The sequence below is a fragment of the Lepidothrix coronata genome, unplaced genomic scaffold, assembly GCF_001604755.1.
Source record: "Lepidothrix coronata isolate B3197 unplaced genomic scaffold, Lepidothrix_coronata-1.0 Scaffold58, whole genome shotgun sequence".
Classification (NCBI taxonomy): domain Eukaryota; kingdom Metazoa; phylum Chordata; class Aves; order Passeriformes; family Pipridae; genus Lepidothrix; species Lepidothrix coronata.
In genome coordinates, this window is record NW_016690238.1 from 4,725,946 (window position 1) to 4,743,625 (window position 17,680).

General features: G+C 45.0%; 1 protein-coding gene across 4 annotated transcripts in view; it reads left to right on the plus strand.

Annotated features, from left to right (window-relative positions):
- The window catches only part of RORA (RAR related orphan receptor A), a 353,466-nt gene that overhangs the window by 283,157 nt on the left and 52,629 nt on the right, over positions 1–17,680 (plus strand). The window contains exon 1 of one of the 4 annotated variants that reach the window (XM_017816918.1): positions 2,057–2,141. The exons of the other annotated variants lie outside the window; for them this stretch is intronic. Coding sequence (XP_017672407.1) covers positions 2,111–2,141 — 31 coding nt within the window. The 5' untranslated portion in view covers positions 2,057–2,110. Of the gene's footprint in view, positions 1–2,056; positions 2,142–17,680 lie in introns of those variants that run through there. 4 annotated transcript variants of the gene reach the window in all.

A 17,680-nucleotide genomic window follows, 5' to 3' on the forward strand; every position in this document is an offset into this window, starting at 1 on the left:
ATCTATGTCATCTGCTTATTATTGGAGCCGTTTAGCACATCAGATGTCATTCCAGATTACCAGCTGCATTTCACTTGGACTGGAAACAAATACAGATCAGTAATAACGTAATGTTGTGTACCTTAAGGTTAAATGTCTGACAAGACAAGTAGTGCTAATGGACTGTGACATTTTTCAGGCCATCGGTCTGACATTACTTGCTGTGTCAGAGTAAAATGTTTACAAAGCTCTAACTCTGCATTACAATACATGAAGACATCATTCTTTTCTCCCGTGCTGCTCCAAGCTTTCTGGCTGCCTCTGAATTCCACAGTTGGCCCCTGTGTAAAAGCAGCATCTTCCAGGCTACGAAGAGCCCTGAGCACCACCGTTAGTGGTATTTGCTTCGGTCCAGAATGTCCTCTAAGCACATTGTAACTTTGCAACATGTGCTGCATAATGGATAAAACTCACGAACACAAACCCATCTTGGACCAGATCTGCCACTGTACATTTTGTGAGCAGTATCTCACTATACATGCGCTATCGGTAGGAATGGTTTAATGTAAATGAGGATGGTGAGTACAGATCAAAAGTTTTATGACAAAGGTATCTGCTAAATTTACACTACTGCACCAGATTAGCTCTTGGAATTTTTAATTTATTTTTTTTAAAATAAGGAAAATTTAAAACAGTATTTTGCATTAATGGGACTAGACTGATAAATGGCAAGTACACCTGGATCAAATCACATTTAAATAATATCATACTGTATTAGGAACTCTTTAAAGAAATAGGCAAGAATTAGCCATTCGGGACTATTTAATAACAGATTGTTTCAGTGTCCCCATCTCATAAAGGCTTTCTAAATATAGGGCTTTGTTTCAAACATTAAGATGGTTCCTCTGGCTTGTGTTTATCTATTTTCCCTTGTCTTATTTTCATTAAATGCTTATACTTCTGATTAAATTAGATCAAATGTTATATTCTCTCCCCTCTTAAACAGCTTGTAATGCATCAGTGTTTTTTTTTTTTGTGGTTTTATATTTTGTGATGCTCTATTCCAGTGGCTAAGATGGTAATTGGAAAAAATATTGGCTTTGTTAATGCAGTTTTCAGCAGTGTGGGGTTTTAGAGCAGGTTGGATTATTTTTGTGTCTGTCTGTGTGCACTGTTCCCCTTGCAGTGTGGATGTGTGCATATCCACGAATGCAAAACTTCACCTCGCAACCCGACAGTACAGTGACATCTGAGGCTACAGAACAGATGGCAATAACTCCAGCAGTGGTGTGATGCTCCAGGTAAATCCTGAGAGAACACGAACCCATCACCGGGCAGATTTAAAACGTAAATGCCGCTCTGCTTGGTCGAGTCAGCGACTCTTGAGCGTACAGCGCCGTGGGTTATTTTTTACCTAAAACGACACTTGGAGATCCTTCCCGAGGGGTGGTGGCGGGGTTGGGGAAGTTGAGGCGCGGAGCGGGCACAGCGGGGCCGGAGCTGGAGGAGCTCTCGGGTGCTGGAGGAGCTCTCGGATGCTGGAGGAGCTCTCGGGTGCTGGAGGAGCTCTCGGATGCTGGAGGAGCTCTCGGATGCTGGAGGAGCTCTCGGGTGCTGGAGGAGCTCTCGGGTGCTGGAGGAGCTCTCGGATGCTGGAGGAGCTCTCGGGAGCTGGAGGAGCTCTCGGGTGCTGCCGGAGCGCTGCTGCCTCTGCCGGCACCCGTGTTTGTGTCTGTGTCCCGGCCCGTGTCCGGCTCCGGGTCCGTGTCCCGGCGGCGGGAGCGGCCCCGCTCGGCACCTGCCGTGTGAGGGGAGGGCGGGCCCGGCCCGGGGCGGCGCCGCCCCCGCGCCCCGTGACGGCGCGGCCCGCCCGCCGCTGGGCCCGGCGGGGAGGGGAGCGGAGCGGGCCGGCGCTGCGAGCAGGGCGGGGGGCCGGGGCTGGCGCGGTGTCAGCGGGTCACATGGAGCCTCATATGCGGCGGGGGATGGCGGCGCGGCGCGGCTCCGCGCGGGCAGGCGGCGGCGGCTGCTGAGGCGGCCGCGGTGCTTCTCCGCGCCGAGGGCCCGTCCCGCCTCCCCTCCCCGCCTCCCCGCCCGCCGCGCTCCGCTCCGCTCCGTTCGCCCCCGACAAATGATGTGTGTTGTGCTCGCCGCGATGAAAGGTGAGTGCCGGCCGGGGAGCCGCGGGAGCGGCGGGGCGGGGGCAGCCCGAGCCCGGCCGGGGGCAGCCCGGCGGCGGTGGCGGCTCCGGGGCCTCGGCGCTCCCCGCGCCGCTGACACCGCTCGGCCCCGCGGCCAGGGGGGTTCGCTCGGAGGGACGGGGGGCTCAGCCCGCCCGGCTGTCGCGGGGTGGCAGAGCCCGAGTGCCCGCACGGCCCCGGCGGGGACGGGGCGCGATCGCCGCGGCTGGAGCCGCTCGGAGCGGGGAGGAGCCGGTTCGGTCTGTCTGCAAACCCTGGAGGAGAACGCGCTCCGTGCAGTCTGTCTCTGGCGAACGGGTCTGTCTCTGGCGAACGTGCAGCATCCTGTGGGCAGCTGATGGGGTGAAGTGCCGTCTTCGCGGACAGCTGCTCATTTTTCAGAGGCTTTGGACTAAGAGGAAAGGCTAGAGCTACTTAGCGATTGGTTTCTTTTTTAAACTTTAAGTTTTCTCTGCCTGCCGGTTTGAGTCCTTAATGAGGGGCAGTGTCAGGCTGAGGAGAGTCAAACGAAGTTTTTGACGAGGTACCAAAAGTTTAGAGGTATGTTTGCAGTCTGCCCTGTGTTTTAATAAAACGAGATCCACCGCAGAAATTCGCATTGCAGCGTTTCTAAAGTCGTCGGGTATTTTGTTTGTGTTAGTTTTGGTTATTGGGTTTAGATTTTTTTTATTCATTTGAAAAAAAGAAAACATCCTATTTACGTGCAATATTCTGTCACAGTAATCTAAAGAGTATAAGTGTTGGCATCTGAATTTAATGTCCCCACTAAAATACTGAATCTGTACCCTTTAAAATATTTAAATGGATTTTTAGGCAAAATTTCTCTTTAAAAAAATTAGTTACTTGGTAAAAGAATACTGAATCCTGCTTCAGCTAGAGACTGTTTCCTTTTTTTTCCACTTAGCAAGAGCAGTAGGTAGTGCACACCAGTAGCAGCATACTGTTTAAGGACAGTAATTTTCAATTACTAGGCTTCCTTTTCTTCTTGGAGAGAAGCCTGTGTGAATAAAAAGAAAAGCAGTATATTCATTAATCATTAGCCATGCTGAATGTATTTGGCAAGAAAATGTAATTGGGTTGATTCAAATACTTGCATCTGTAACAAAAGGAAGTGCATTTTTTAAAGTGCAAACTACATGGATGTTTTAGTAGTCCTTTAGAATTCTACATATTCTGATAAGAGTTTTTCAGCATACACCTCATAAGCCTGTTAGAACCCTGAAATCAAGTAAACAAATTTAAAAAGAAAAAGAAGGGGAGGAAAGCACACAAAAAATTTTGGAGAGTGTAATTGTGTTGTGTGCTTCTGGACAGAGAGTTAAGGTGTGTTGTAAAAGAGCAGGCAGATGATTTACAGCAATTCAACTTGGAAATATATTTTTTACTCTCTTGGGAGTTTCATTTAAACCAATTTCCGCACTGATGTAAAATCTTGGCAGAGCCCAGCTTTTGGGTTTTAAAATGTAATTCCTAGTGGCTTTATTATGGAAATGCTTTAGGTCTTTGTACTTTTTACAGACTACTCCTATAGTACATTTAAATCATGTTTCGTAACGTTGAGTTTTCTAGTGCGTTGAAAAACTTTCCTGGTTTCTTATCCTTTGTCTAATTCGCTGGACAGGGTTCAGCTGGAGAAAATGTGTTGTCATTTGTCTTAAAAGGGCCTCTGACTGCCATGAAATAATAGATCCACAGTCTAATATTGTGATTTGAGAGAAGCAGAGTAGTAGTATAGGGAATGCAGTGTGTTAAGCTCAAAGGTGCAAGGGAAAAATGTGAAATGTGTAGGTGAATTGAGTATCTTATTTATTCTCTGTCCTGTAATGGCATCTGTTGGCACTTCTTGTCTTTTACAATTCTGAAGTTAAAGTGCAAAAAATTATGGTCTGCAGGAGGGTAAGGGATTTTCACGTTGGGTTTAATTTTCTCTTTTAAGTGAAAAAGGAGAGTATTATTTCCTTTCCTGTTGCTGTTCAGATAGCCCAAATTGGTACCACGTGAAGATAATTTGTGAGTTGTTTTATTTTTCCTGCAACACAATGTTCTGGCAAACATGCTTTCTTTGATTCTGGCAAGTCCTCAGACTGTGTCCAGGTTGGAACGAGTAAAGACTCTGGGCAGCATTCAGCACATCCAGAGCTGCTCTAGTACATTTGGAGCACTGGGAACAGCCCAGTCCAGGCAAGAGCCTACACAGATCTTGAAGACAGGCTGCGTGTTAAGAAATGCAACTTTCTGGTTTCGAGCAGAGAGGAAAGAGGGGGTTTTACCTCTCTGTTTCTAAGAAAACAGGCAGAGGTGAAGCATCAAAGTTTGTAATGACTAAATAAGTATTTTCTAGATTGATGGGCTTTAAAAAATTATTTCTCAATTGTTGTGAGTCTGCAGAGGATTCAGGCAGCCTCACGTTCTTAGTTTATAACACAGGCAGGGCAGTTACCCAGCTGATACTTTTAAGGGAGACTGCAACTTTATGTGCTTACCAGCGGAGTTTGCAAAGAAATCCGCCCATTGTGCCAGCATAGTCCTTGGTACAGATCTTATTCAGGCAGGAGTCTTCACTGGCAGGAGCTTCAAGGTTGACTTCAAGGAGAATAGTACTGAGTGCTCTGAACTGATGAGGAAATGCTCTGTGATGGAGCAGGAACATGGATTCAGTTGTCAGGACAGCACATAACAGGAGGTGAGCCCGAGAAAGAGGGAGATGGTTTCAAAAGTGTGGTGTTTGAAAATAAATACCCACAAAAGTGTGGGTATTTACTTTGTGGGGAGATGGGTGAATCAGGCCCAGTGTTGGTGAGAGCTGAAGTCCTTGTCTTGTACTCTCACCAGGCCTGGACAGGAGATTTCAGTCCACTGATGAGTTTATAAAGTATGAATGAGAACCTGGCAGTAGGTTTATTATCCTTCATATGGACATTTCAAAACTCAGCTGGTGGGAAGGCAGATGTGAATTTTCTAAGCTTTTTCAAGCAGTTGCATTTACTGTTGAGGTGGCATTTGAGCTACTAATCCTGCCTTTTGCTGTATGGATGTAGAGTTGAATCTCTTGCTGTTTTAGGGAAGATAGACCAGATGAGTAGAATCCGTTGTTGCTTGGTTGTAAGGAAAATTGGTTTGCTTGGATCATTGGAAATATAACTAATTTTCCTGCTGACAGTGTCTCCAGATGAAAAGTCGACCATTTAAAAATACCTGTTTAAGGAAAGAGGCAGTTGGTTTCCTTATTAGCACACGTGACTTTTGGATCTTGCTGCACTTTTTCTGAGCCCCCAAACTGCAGTTGGACACACAAAAAGGATTTCCCTTGCTGAGGGCAGCACCTTTCCTTGGAGTGCCCCCCACACTCCAGAGCCAGGCTGCTGGAGGCAGGGCTGCCAGGGATTTGTGCAGTCCTGCCTAATGCGGTGAGCTTTTCCGAGGCTCTCAAGCCTGACCTTTTGACGTGTTTTTTGTTGTGTCTCTTGGCACCAGCCTGCCAGAGCCTTGGTAATTACTCATGTTTTTCACCAGTAAACAAGTGTCTATGGAAAGAATACCTCGCCATAGGTTTAAAAAAAGGAGTTGCTTTACAAATTGAAGTGTGTTTAAATTTACCTTCACTGTGGCACTATTGAAGGTTAAATCCAATTTAGCAAATACCCCAGCACAGAACTTCTGTTGACTAAATATTAACAGAATCTGGCCTTTGGAATGGCTAGCTGAGAGGCTGTTTTCTTGCTGCTTTAATTTCATAGGACTGATCTGAATGACTTACTTGTACCTAAGACATTTGTTGCATTACATTTGCAGGATAAGATTGGTTTGAGGTTTATTGCTGAAATGTACTTTTCAAGCCCTTTGAAAGACTCTCGAGATTTAAAAGTAAAAGAGGAGGAAATCTGTCTTTATGTCTCGCTCTGTGAAAATCAAAGGCAGTTGCCTGCTCTGTACAAGTCTCAGTTGGGGACACTCCTTTCAAGTAAGGAGAATCTGTCCTGTTTAAGTCAGCAAAAACTGTGGGTGCTGAACATCTCAGCAGATCAGACTCTTGGAACTTATGTGCGGCTCCTTCCTAGCTAAAATGGTGAGCCTGTTCCCACTGGCTGGGAATGCAGTCTTAAAAATGATTCTTCTAGGGTAATTCTGAATAATTGGGGCAGAACTCAAGTGGGTTTTGGACACAACACAAGGACTTCTATATCTTTTTTTAAACAACAAAACAATATAAATCCCAGAAGGGATGAGGTTGTAGAGGTGGGTAGTTGAGCATCGCTGGTGTTTGGGGTGTGGGCTCTGCACAGAAATGAAATATCCTCCTCTTTTATTCAGTGGGCTGATGTGGGGGGCCAGGGGCACATCAAGCTGGTTCAGTGGGTGCAGGGCAGTGGCTGCAGCTCTGCAGTGTGGCTCTGCAGTGGGGAGCTGAATGTTTGTATTGGCATTTATTGGTTTGGGGCGTAGTGTCTAGAGACCGTGGTAAAGAACTGAGTCCTCTTTATATCAGGTACTTCCCCACTGTGTATGGAAAGGGCTGATTTCTTTAGTCATTCCCCACTACAGAGCCCTGCATGTTTGGATCTTTTTTTTACTAGGATGATGTAGCACTCAGTTTTAACCTAAAGGGGTTTTAAATCTTCTTTCTTGCTTCTCTTGCCTCCATTACAGTATAAAAATGATCACTATCATGTGCTAATTACTGGCAGGGTTGTTAGTATTTCATCTTGACTACACAACAGAATTCTAAATTGGTATATTTTATTGTAAACTATAGGTACTAAATTGAAATTGGCACATCCTTGTGTCGCTCCTGAGCAGATACGTTCAATGTTGTCTGACTTTGCGTTTCTCTGTCTAGTATTGGAGGAAGTTGAGATGCAGAATGTTCTTTTTTTTCCCTTTGCATTCCCATGAGATAAGTTTTTGTAGTGTGCAAAATAACTGCATACGACAAGAATGTTATTACAGTCAGACTTGATACATTTTAGAATGTTATTCTGTTGTTTTTTTCATTTGCAGTGAAAGAAAAAAGTATTCACCTTTCTTGTATTTATCTGTGAGCTGTAATTTGCAATTACAGCTGATAACTTCTGAGATCAAGCAAGCAGTAGTTTTCTCCTTTTGTGATTTGTCTTTTCCTTGAGGACTGATATCTAAGGGATATGCACATAACTAATGGTGCAGAAACTGTCTTCTTCCTTTTGAAGATCAGGGGGTTTTTTTTCCTCCTTTTTGCAATAAACATTAATAGGGGAGGGGAGGATTCTGTCCTCCAAGAATAACTAAGTTATGTGAAAAAGGTGGCTCTGTGCAGTGCAGACCTCTGCTTGTTGGATGAAAAAAAAATGCACAGACTGGAAAGTTGAAGCAGAAAGCCTTGTCAGGGGATCTGGCAGATGGACTTTCTTCTTATGCTTCATCCTGTAACCTGCCTGTGGTTAACAAAGTCTTAAGTTTGCCCACTTTTTTGTGGCTTTTTTTTTTTTTTCACTTTTCTTGCTGGAGGCATTTAGGCTAAGAAGTTCTGCAGAATCCAGGTTGGCAAGCTCGGAGCAGTTTCAGGCTCCTTCCCAATTGCCTGCACCTTATGTTGAGAACACGAGGGAGTGACTCAGGGCGGCAGTGACTCACGGGGTGTCGTGCTGTTCCCCTCTCCAGAGTGGGGGTGAGCTGCAGCAGGGAGCTCGCTGACACACTTGGAAGAGTCAGTGCTGGAGAGAGCCCCGTGGGTGCCCCCACTCTGCTGGGAGCGTGGCTGCCTGCTCAGCTCACCACACACTCACGCTTTTGGGCACAAACGTCATTAATTAGCGTTTGCATCCCTTTCTGGTGCTGGGGAAGGTGAAGCCTTCGTGTTGACAGGAGCAAATGGAATGCAGGAGAGTGTGAGTCCAGTGTCAGTGACAGAGCATCTCTTACATCCTTCCACCACTCCCTTGGTGCACGTGTCCTGTCCTCGGGAGCACGAAGCTGAAGCTGGTTCTAGCCGTGCATTTGAGATCTCTGCCATGGCTAATGCTCCTTGCGCTCTTTGGATGCAGGCTGGTGTGAATCTCGGACATTTAAAGCTCTCAGAAGAGCCAGAGTCCCTCCCAGAGAAGTCTGGGGGCCCCACAGCACTGTTGGGGTGCAGGGTAGTCTCTACCCTCAGTGTCAGACGTAGCCCATGTGTTCTCTGTAGTTGGGTGCAGTTCATCTCAACTACTCTTAAGCATTTACCTTCAGCAAGGTCCTGATTTCACTGCATTTTTTGCTTTCTTTCCTGTGTGATGGGGAGTGATGCAGGACCCATCCCTCGTGGCTCCTCTGTTCGTGTGATTCCAGCCTCTGGGCCTTTTGTCATGCTCCATCCGTAGCCATCTAGGCTAAAATCAATGTCGAGAGAGGTATAATCATCCCAGCTTTCATTTTAAGAGCATTTATCTCAAAGCTTAATTAAAGCTGCTTGGATGTAAATAAGTCTAACCTCTTCATTTCTGAACAATGCAAATAGAATAGTCAGCATACTTATAGGGTATCAGCCATGTAATTATTGTGTACTGTTTGTGTTCTTTGAAATACTGTGCTATTTATTGCCGTTGAATCCTGGGACAAGGTGCTTCATAAAACCGACTGCGTGACTCTTTATTTATGTACTTTAGAAGAAGTTGATCATTCTCAAATGAGGGGGTGGAAATGTGACATTAAATCTTTACATAGCCAGATGCACTGTGACAAAGGGTTTGTCAGAGTGTTCCTTCAAACTGAAGGGACCACAGACTGGAGTTTTGACTGGTTGGCAGGGTACCATGGGTCACGTTCCTGCGTACCAAGCTCGCTTTTCACTGGCTCTAGGTGGTGCTGGTCAGAGGCACTGTGGGCACCCTGCCCAGCAGGGTGTGCTGGGGCCTCCTGCCACCTCTGCTCACACCTGGGATATTGAGAACACCTTCTGCACTGTTGACTAAAAAAAGGAAAAGGTCCTGTCACCATTTGCACACGCTGTCTGCTGCAGTGTGCTCTTTGTTTAGTGTTCTAGAAGCCCTCAAGTCTTTATTATTCTTGCTGCTGTTTTCTTAACAGCATGAAATGGGGAGGGTGCAATATGGCAATGGCTTCTGCTTCCAGCTCTTGCATATGCTGGGGGCTGATGTACTTGATTCTGCCGGTGCATTGACTTCCCTGCACCAGGGAAAAGGGAGAGACACCTGGGGCATTGAGGTTTTCTGTGTACCAAGTCATACCAGTGAGGTAGGGTGGTATTTTGAACTGCTTTAGTTCACCAGTCTCAAAAGGCTGGGTGGCATGCATGTGAAATGCCATTGAAAGCTGTGGTTGTTTCAGCTAACTCGTATTTTGGACAGAATTGTCTTAAGTTTAAATATAATATAAATATTTATAATATATTTATATAATATAATATATAAATATGATATAATTTCAGAATAGATGAAGTGGAGCAGTGGAAATAGGATTGAATGCAAGGCCTTGTGTTTTCAGTCTCCACTGCAGTTTGCAAGGGGAAGGGCTGTGCTTGGGTATGCGTCTGTGGTAAAAAATTTCAACCTCTTTTTTCAAAACATCACAAAGTTGGGCTCAGCAATTTTCTCCCTTCATCCAAGTGTCATTTGCTGTTTAAGGCCTCGTACAATTTACATGATCAAATTAGAAATAAGGTTCTTGTTGCATGTGGCACTTAATTCACCCCTCTTGTGAGGCTGCCACGGGTCTCAGGAGTTGGTGCTGTGCCACAGGTTAACTGTGCCTAGAACTTCCATGAGCTGATCTTTACCTCTCTCCTGGCTCTGAAGAGAGAAGGACTCTCTTGTCCAGCCTCCTCTACTTGGCCCTGTGCCTAATGGGACATGATTGGAAGTGTCATTTATCTTATTCTCACCCCAAAAGAGGGTTAAATTCTCTCTGAGCCCCAAGTGCTCTTTGCTTGAAGCCTCTAGTCTAGGTAGAGTGTAAAAAGCCAGTGAAAAATGATCCCTGGTCATCAGAACAGTCCTTTCTTTACATGGGTATTTGCATGCTTTAGTTCCATCTTAAATTTGAATGGTATAAATTGCTCTAGTACTTGACAGGAGCAGCAGTAGCTGCTCTCTTCCTGCATCAACTGTAATGCTACTCATAATGGGCGCATTTTCCCATTCAGCTAAATTAATTAGCTCATCTTTGTCTGTGTTTGATTTGTCAGAGTAGCTATTGTGGGAAAACACACATTTTCTAGTAAATTTATAGTGATTACTTGAAGCTCGATTCGGGAATTAATAAACCCGTCTTGTGCACTGCAGAAAACTGCACGTTGTAGATTGCCACTGTTTTTTCCCCTCCTTGGACTACCTCCTCCTAGTTCACTGTAGGATTGTTGGCATGATGGATGTTACATCACTCACCGGTTTTGGAGAATATAAATGTGAGTGAAACTACCGTCCGGTCCCAGGCCTGGTTTGGTCCCTCAGGCTGGAGCACTCCAGAGTTTTGGAGGTGTGTGTGCCTCTCTTGCTACAGGCTCACCCTGTGCCAGGCAGAGAGGGGCAGGTTGGTTGTGCTGGTCTGCAGTAGCTGAGCTTCAGGGGACACTCCCTGCAATTGTCACACTGACAGAGGTGTATTGTGTTAAGCTTTGGGGAGAGTTTTTCTTGTACCGTGGGTGCGCTGAATAAAAAGATTTGCTTTAAATATGGCTACATAGAGCTGTTTGTAACTGCTGGAGTGATTCTTGTATCAACAGATAATAAAAAAGCCAGACATGTTAATTAAAGAGCCAGAGATGTTTCATTTGAGAAGCCTCATATCCATAGGCGCCTCCTAAATGGCTGAGGGAAGCAGGCCCAGAGCGTTCCTCCCTCCCTGCCCAGATGCTCCTCGGCGATAGCAGTGCTTGGCAGCACCTGTGGCAGCAGCAGCAGGGCCAGGCCGTGCCTCTGGGCTGGCACTCGGGCCTGAGGGGCTGGAGCGGGGCCAGCACAGGGAGCTAAATCAAGGAATTGATTTTCCTATTGTTCTTTTCAAGGAGGAGCAAAATTCTCCTCCTGCCTCCTGCGGGGGATGCTCTGACGGACACTGTGCAGCCTCTCAGTAACACCAGCAGTGCTTCACCCCTGGGTTTTTCTTGGTGGGTTATTTTACTGCATGTGATAGAATCTGGGTGAGAGCTGAGAACTAACTTTAGCCTTGACCTGAAAAGTCCCTGAAAATGTGACGTTTCCAGTATTGCTAGCTCAATTTATCCAGATTTCTTAAAAATCTGCTGGTGTTTCTGGGGCTAACTTTGCATTTCTCAGCCAGAAAGGTTGAGTGCAGCACCTGACTGCCTGGCATAGCTAGAGCTGAGTGCTCCCTCCTTCACATACACCTTGCTAGCTCTTAACACACTTCCCTTGCTGAGCTGCTGGATGTTCTTGAAAAGGAGGAATCGGTGTCTGTAACAGATCTGTTTCATTTTAAATTATTTTTTTTCTCACTTAGTAAAACCATCTAAAAAGTATTGTATGGTTTTCTCCCTTTAAAATTTTAAGCTGAAATTAAAGTGTTCAGAGTAGTGCATTTCTCTGGCCAGTACCCTGATCATACACCTTTAAACTAGTTGGCTTGGAGAGGGGCATCAGGAGCAGTACTGATGTTGTTGTGGAAACCTAGAGCTTAGCATGGGGAAATGTTCCCTCTTTGCTGTCACTGTTCCAAAATATTCTCATTTTCCTCTGATGTTTTCCCTCTCAGCTACAGTGTTTATACTTACAGAAGGGAAAAATAGCCAAACATAAAGGTCACTCTAAAGCAGAGCCCTTGTGAATGGCAAAATCTCACTCCAGAGAATTTCAGCTCCTAGGATTGATTTAAAAGCCCTCACAGAAGTGCTTCAGAATGGAAATGCTTTTTTATGTCTCCCACTGAAAGCTGTAGCTTTCTGGTGGTAAATTTGCACTTTCTAACGTGTTATTTGTGCCAGTGTTGATTACTGTTTTGTCACAGAAGTAACTAACTTTGTAATTTAATCTGCCTTGGTACTATCGGCCTGGAATTTTATCTGTACACACTGCAGTATGGAAAACTGTACTGCAGAGGCTGCCTTTGGCTCTGGGAGTCCCCGAACTGTAGTGTTGGAGGCTGGCAGAGAAACCAGAGAGGTCCCGCTGCACACATGCATTACACTGTTCCCAATGCAACTCCTCCTGGTCACTGCTGGAGTCCCGAAGTACCTGAAAGAGAGTGAGGAAATACAGACTTGACTAGGTAATTATACTTTATGTTAAATGTATTCAGATATATTAGCCAATGCTTGTATTAATTTGTAATACTTGAAAAACCTGATCAGATCTTGGTTTTTAATCAAGTTATCATTCCAGAAGAGTAGCACACTTCTTGTGGAAATTCTGAAAACAAGTTACTAAGAAATCTGACTCATAAAGCAAATGCCTCATGAAATTTGAATGTTTAGAAGGGAAAATGACTGGCAGCTCCTCTTGTAAGTGTGCTAGTTGCAATAAAGTATAAAAGTTCAACATCAAAGAGATCACCGCTTAGTCTGTGGCATATTTGTACATCAAAGAACAAATACAGGACAAAAGGAACTGTATAGAGATACAGTTCATCCTTGCAGACAGGTCCCCGTGGAATGCTATAAAGAGCTGCTTTCCTAATGTGGAAATGATCTCTGGCACATCTTCATTTCTGATTTGGGGAATAGGTATGACCAGGAGTTAAAAGCAGTGTCTCAGAGTCCAGCCTTGTGCTGCGCGGGGTTGGGTGTAGGTGCTGTCAGCAGTGCTGCTGTGCTGTGCCCCAGGGGTGCACACAGGGGCACGGGGGGCAGTGTGGGGACAGCAGTGCTGCTGTGCTGTGCCCCAGGGGTGCACACAGGGGCACGGGGGGCACTGTGGGGACAGCAGTGCTGCTGTGCTGTGCCCCAGGGGTGCAGGCACGGGGGGCAGTGTGGGGTGGGGACAGCAGTGCTGCTGTGCTGTGCCCCAGGGGTGCACACAGGGGCACCGGGGGCAGTGTGGGGACAGCAGTGCTGCTGTGCTGTGCCCCAGGGGTGCAGGCACGGGGGGCAGTATGGGGACAGCAGTGCCATCGCTGGGGGGAGGGTGGGCAGGGGGCATAAAGGACATCAGTGAAAGCCAGAGATCTGCTTCCTGACTTATGTTGTTATGCCTGTGGTCAAGGTCTGTATCAAGTTGCCCAGTGAGGTTGTGGAGTCTCCATTCCTGGAGATACTCAAACCTCAACTGGACACAAGCCTGAGCTTTATTTGACCCTGCCTTGAGCATGGGCTGCATCCAGCAATGTCCGGAGGTGCCTTCCAACATCAACTCCTCTGTGATCCTAGGAGAATAACTCTTTTATAGTAAGGCAGCTGTCTATTTCATATTTTTAATTATGACCTCTCTTAATAAAATTTAGCCAAAAATCTGACCGGGTCTAGCAGAGGAAAAGTCCTCCACCTCCACCTGGTTTTTTTGCTGCTTTTCTGAGCTTTTGTAATGTGAAAGCTGGATGTATTTTTACTGATTTGTGCTTTTAGTAGTTTGTTCTGATTTTGTTGTTTGGTGAGTTTTTGTTATTTTTTCTTATTCTTGAATTCCCCTTTAAATCAGAGCAGAAGTTTGTGGATATCTGCCTTAGAACTAGCGACAAGTAATCTTGGGTATGTAGACCACATGTCTTCTTTCAGAACAAGACAGGACATGTGAAGTTGATCACAGAAAATTTTTGGCCTGCCTTGACCAATTGGTGGTAGCACTGTGTTGGAGGCAGTGGAGACTTTGCTATTAATTTGAATGTATCTGTTTTAATATTGAAATGTAAAGTAGGTCACATCTATTCTTCAGTTCCAGTCTTTCTTCTTCATTTGTATTTCTGTGAGTGCTGACTGCTTATGTGGTATACAAAAATGTTAATCGTAAGATCCAGACAAAAGCTGAATTCTCCAAAGTTCAAGTGTGCTTGGATCAACGGTTTTAATAGCAGTTCCATCTTTTTTGGAGATAGTATTGTCAGCAGACTCATTTCTTTTACTGCAGAACTAAAAATAGTTACAATCTCGTGGAATCATTAAGAAATACAAAGGGTTTCTGTTAAAAACCCTGGGGAAACCTGATTAGGCAGACTACTGTATAATTAATTGATATGCTACTACACTTGGAGAAGTAGTGCATCAGTAAACAGAAGTCAGAATGTAAAAGGCTAAGAAGAACTGCTGGGAATTGTGTTAAGACATCAAGGCTTGAAAATAACAATTTGGGCACCTCAGGAGAGACAAGCATTTGCATTTGGTGGAAGGACAGAAATCTCTCCAGGAGGCCAGGACAGAGGATCTGTGAAGGCTCGGGCTCGTGCTCAGCGCTTCTTTTACCAATAAAACAGCCGCAAACACCTTTGGTATGACTGGTCCCAGTATTTCCTACCGCCTTCAAGTTGACGTTCTGATAGTTCCCTAGACTGTATTCTTATATTTTTAAAACAGTGTCTGATAAAGCATTGCTAGAATGTTCCTTTTGTTAATGCTGTGCATTAAATACATTCCCTTTGATAATAAATTGTTGCCTGAGATATGACATGGATCACTGATTTGTGCCATTGTTTGTCTTGTTTGCTTTGAGACTGGAAGTAATTGTCAGCAAGCAGCCTGTAATTATCTCTTTGGAAAAGTCAGGATCTTCCATAACATTACTGTAAAGAGGTGTAGCAGTTGTGTATGGAGAGATCAGGGTGGACGTGACAACACGTGAACAAATTACTGTTCCAGAAATATGTTCAAAACTTGTATCAAACCCTTTGTTCTGCCCCGTTGGAATAGCAAGAGATTTCCATCGTGGGATGGGACTTGAACCCTGACAAGTCTCCGTGGCCAGGGAGGAAGAAAAAGCAATGGCAACAAGCTTTTGGCCCTTCAGAAACATTAAATTCTTGGTGATTTGAGGAAGACATTACAGGGAAAACAGATTGATGTTTTCTCGTTTGGACAAATATAACGTGGCTATTTTTAAGGAGGCCCATTTCTATATCTGTTGCCTTGCCCTGCTGATGGGGAGAAATGAGCTGTACTTGAAGAGCTTTACCGACTAAGTGGCTTTACCTGGATCTTGCAACGCCCCGGGTCCTTCTAATAGCACTGCTCACTGCTGCACACGGGGGTGCTGGGAGAGCCGGGGGTGCCCAGCGTGCTGACAGCAACCCTTGCTCGGGAAATGGTAATAATGGGTTGTGAATGGTGAGCGCTGCTCTGCCGTAAATGCAGTGGCTGTGCAGGTACCTCACCGTGAGCAGTGAACTGCAGACGTGTCAGTGCCGTGCTGGGGAAAGGTGGAGCTTTCCTCGCTCCAGTGGGTCAAGTCCTGACCTGCTCGTTGGCATAGACTGTGTTTGGAACAGACAAGAGTTTTACATTTTAGAAAGCCCAATCAAATGAATTCAATTTATATGCTAAATCGAAGGAACTTCTGCAAGACTTTACTTTTGAATTAACAAAAAAACCCTCCAAACCCAACAACAAACTATTAGAGACTTTCCCACCTTCGGAGTGCCCAAACTGTCGGGTTAACAGCTCGTTATTCCAAGGAGTGTGTGTATGTGCTTGCTCAGGGAGAGCTGCCAGCAGCTCGTAAAACCAAAATCCCAAAATGAAATCCTTCAATACTTCTGTTTCTTTTTCCCCTCATTGAATTGAATTGAAAAATTTCTTAGGGAGGTGCCAGCAAAAATAATGTGGGGTTGTGTGGCTTAACTTCTTCCCTTGGGCTGCTGCTGCAGCCCCAGAGATCTGGTGGCTGTGCTGAGGTGGAGTTTTGTGTTAGCAGAGCTTTGTGTTAGCAGTCGCTGGGATCTCTTTGCATGTGAATGGATCTCCTGAATGGGCAGCACGCACACATGTCCAGCTTGTCTCCTCGGAGCCTAAAGTTAAAGTTCCAGGAGCATGTCCAAAGCTGGCATGGAGCTGTGTCTGTCACACGAGAAGCTCTGCAATGCACTGGCCGAGGCATTACTTCTGAATTTGAGGCAGTTTTTGTCAGCCAAGCATTTTTTCATTGATGGAAGTTTTACAGTTTCTGAGGACTCTTATCTGCTTCTGGTGTAAAAGCACCTTAATAATTGAAATTACATAGCCCGACTTCAAATATAATCACCAGATGTAATGTGGGAGAAGAATTAATTTAATTATCATTAATTCCAGTTTTCAGAAAATGCTTTCAAACTTGTCTTAAGCTGGATACCAAAATTGTTATCACTTTGGAAAATGTTCCAAGTCTCCAAACATCTCTGTCAAGTGTCTGTTTCATAAAGGACTACTTTGATCCAGCTATCTAACAGATTTATCCAAAGACACAAAACCCAGATTGCTTTCTTCTAATCCAGTGCTTTGCAAACAAGATTTTAATTTTTATTCCCTTTACTTGTTTTTCAAATATTCGGGCATATATACAGTGGGATGGTTTCTTCCCATAAGTAATTAAGCCCATTGTAAGCAGTGTCAGTGGAAAGTCTTCTTGAGATTCATGTAGTTTTAAGTACCTACTCATTTCTTCCTTTTGAGAACAGTACCATGTCCCAAGCAGTTTGAATGCTCATAAATCGCGTTGGTAGAAGGGAAGAAATTATTCCAAACCTACTGTATTTTAGGTGTTTGCATTTGTTCTCAGAATTATTTTGCTGTCCCAAAGACTGTCCCAAGGCAGGACTTGAATTCCTGGGTTGGTGTAGCAGCTCCTGTTTGTGTTTGTGTTCACATCTGTGGAGTTGCCTGTGAGCATCAAACGTGAGGGGTTCCTGTCACCAGTGCAGGGAGGTTGAGCTGCTTCTCTGCACTACCTTGCTGATAACACTGGGGAAGAACTCTTCCCTCCTTTCATGTGGGCCAGCAATGAAATTAGGTCTCTCAGTGAAGCTGTGCTTATTACTGCTACTCAAAATTATATTCTTTTCATGATGAGAACAGGTAATTGAACAACCTAATCAAAGGGGATTTATCGCTGGAAGAATTAAAAGCATTTCCATCAAAAAGAGAAAGTTGAATGTAAATACTACGGTGTTTTTCAGAGAAAAGAGCATCTGAGACACAAGAAGAAACCAAGGACTGTATTCTAAAAGGGACAATGCCCACAGCACTGGGGGAAAGAAAATGAAAATTGTTTACCTGCCTGTTAATGCCATCAACAGGAGTTCCAAGTACATTATTCTTTTGAATTAAAGAATCCACCTAAGTATTTTAAAACATTGTTTATTAAGAGTAACTGATTTTAATGCCAGAGAGGGTAAATTAAGTTAGTTACACAATTCATCAGGCTCAGCTAAATGCTGTGGATGTCATTAGTTACTAAGTAACCAGCAGGTAGTCTGGCAATGTTTTATATCTCAGGACATTGCCTAAATGGCCCTGGTTGAGAGGAATCCTGTCCAGTGCAGAAGGTGGGATGCAGTGGGATGCTCTGGACAGATGTTCTGCCCTGGGGCTGTGAGTGTGTTGGTGCCCTCAGCCCTGCCCTTCCCAAAGGCAGCAGGGCCAGGCTGTGTGACAGGGTCACAGGGAGCAGGGTGGG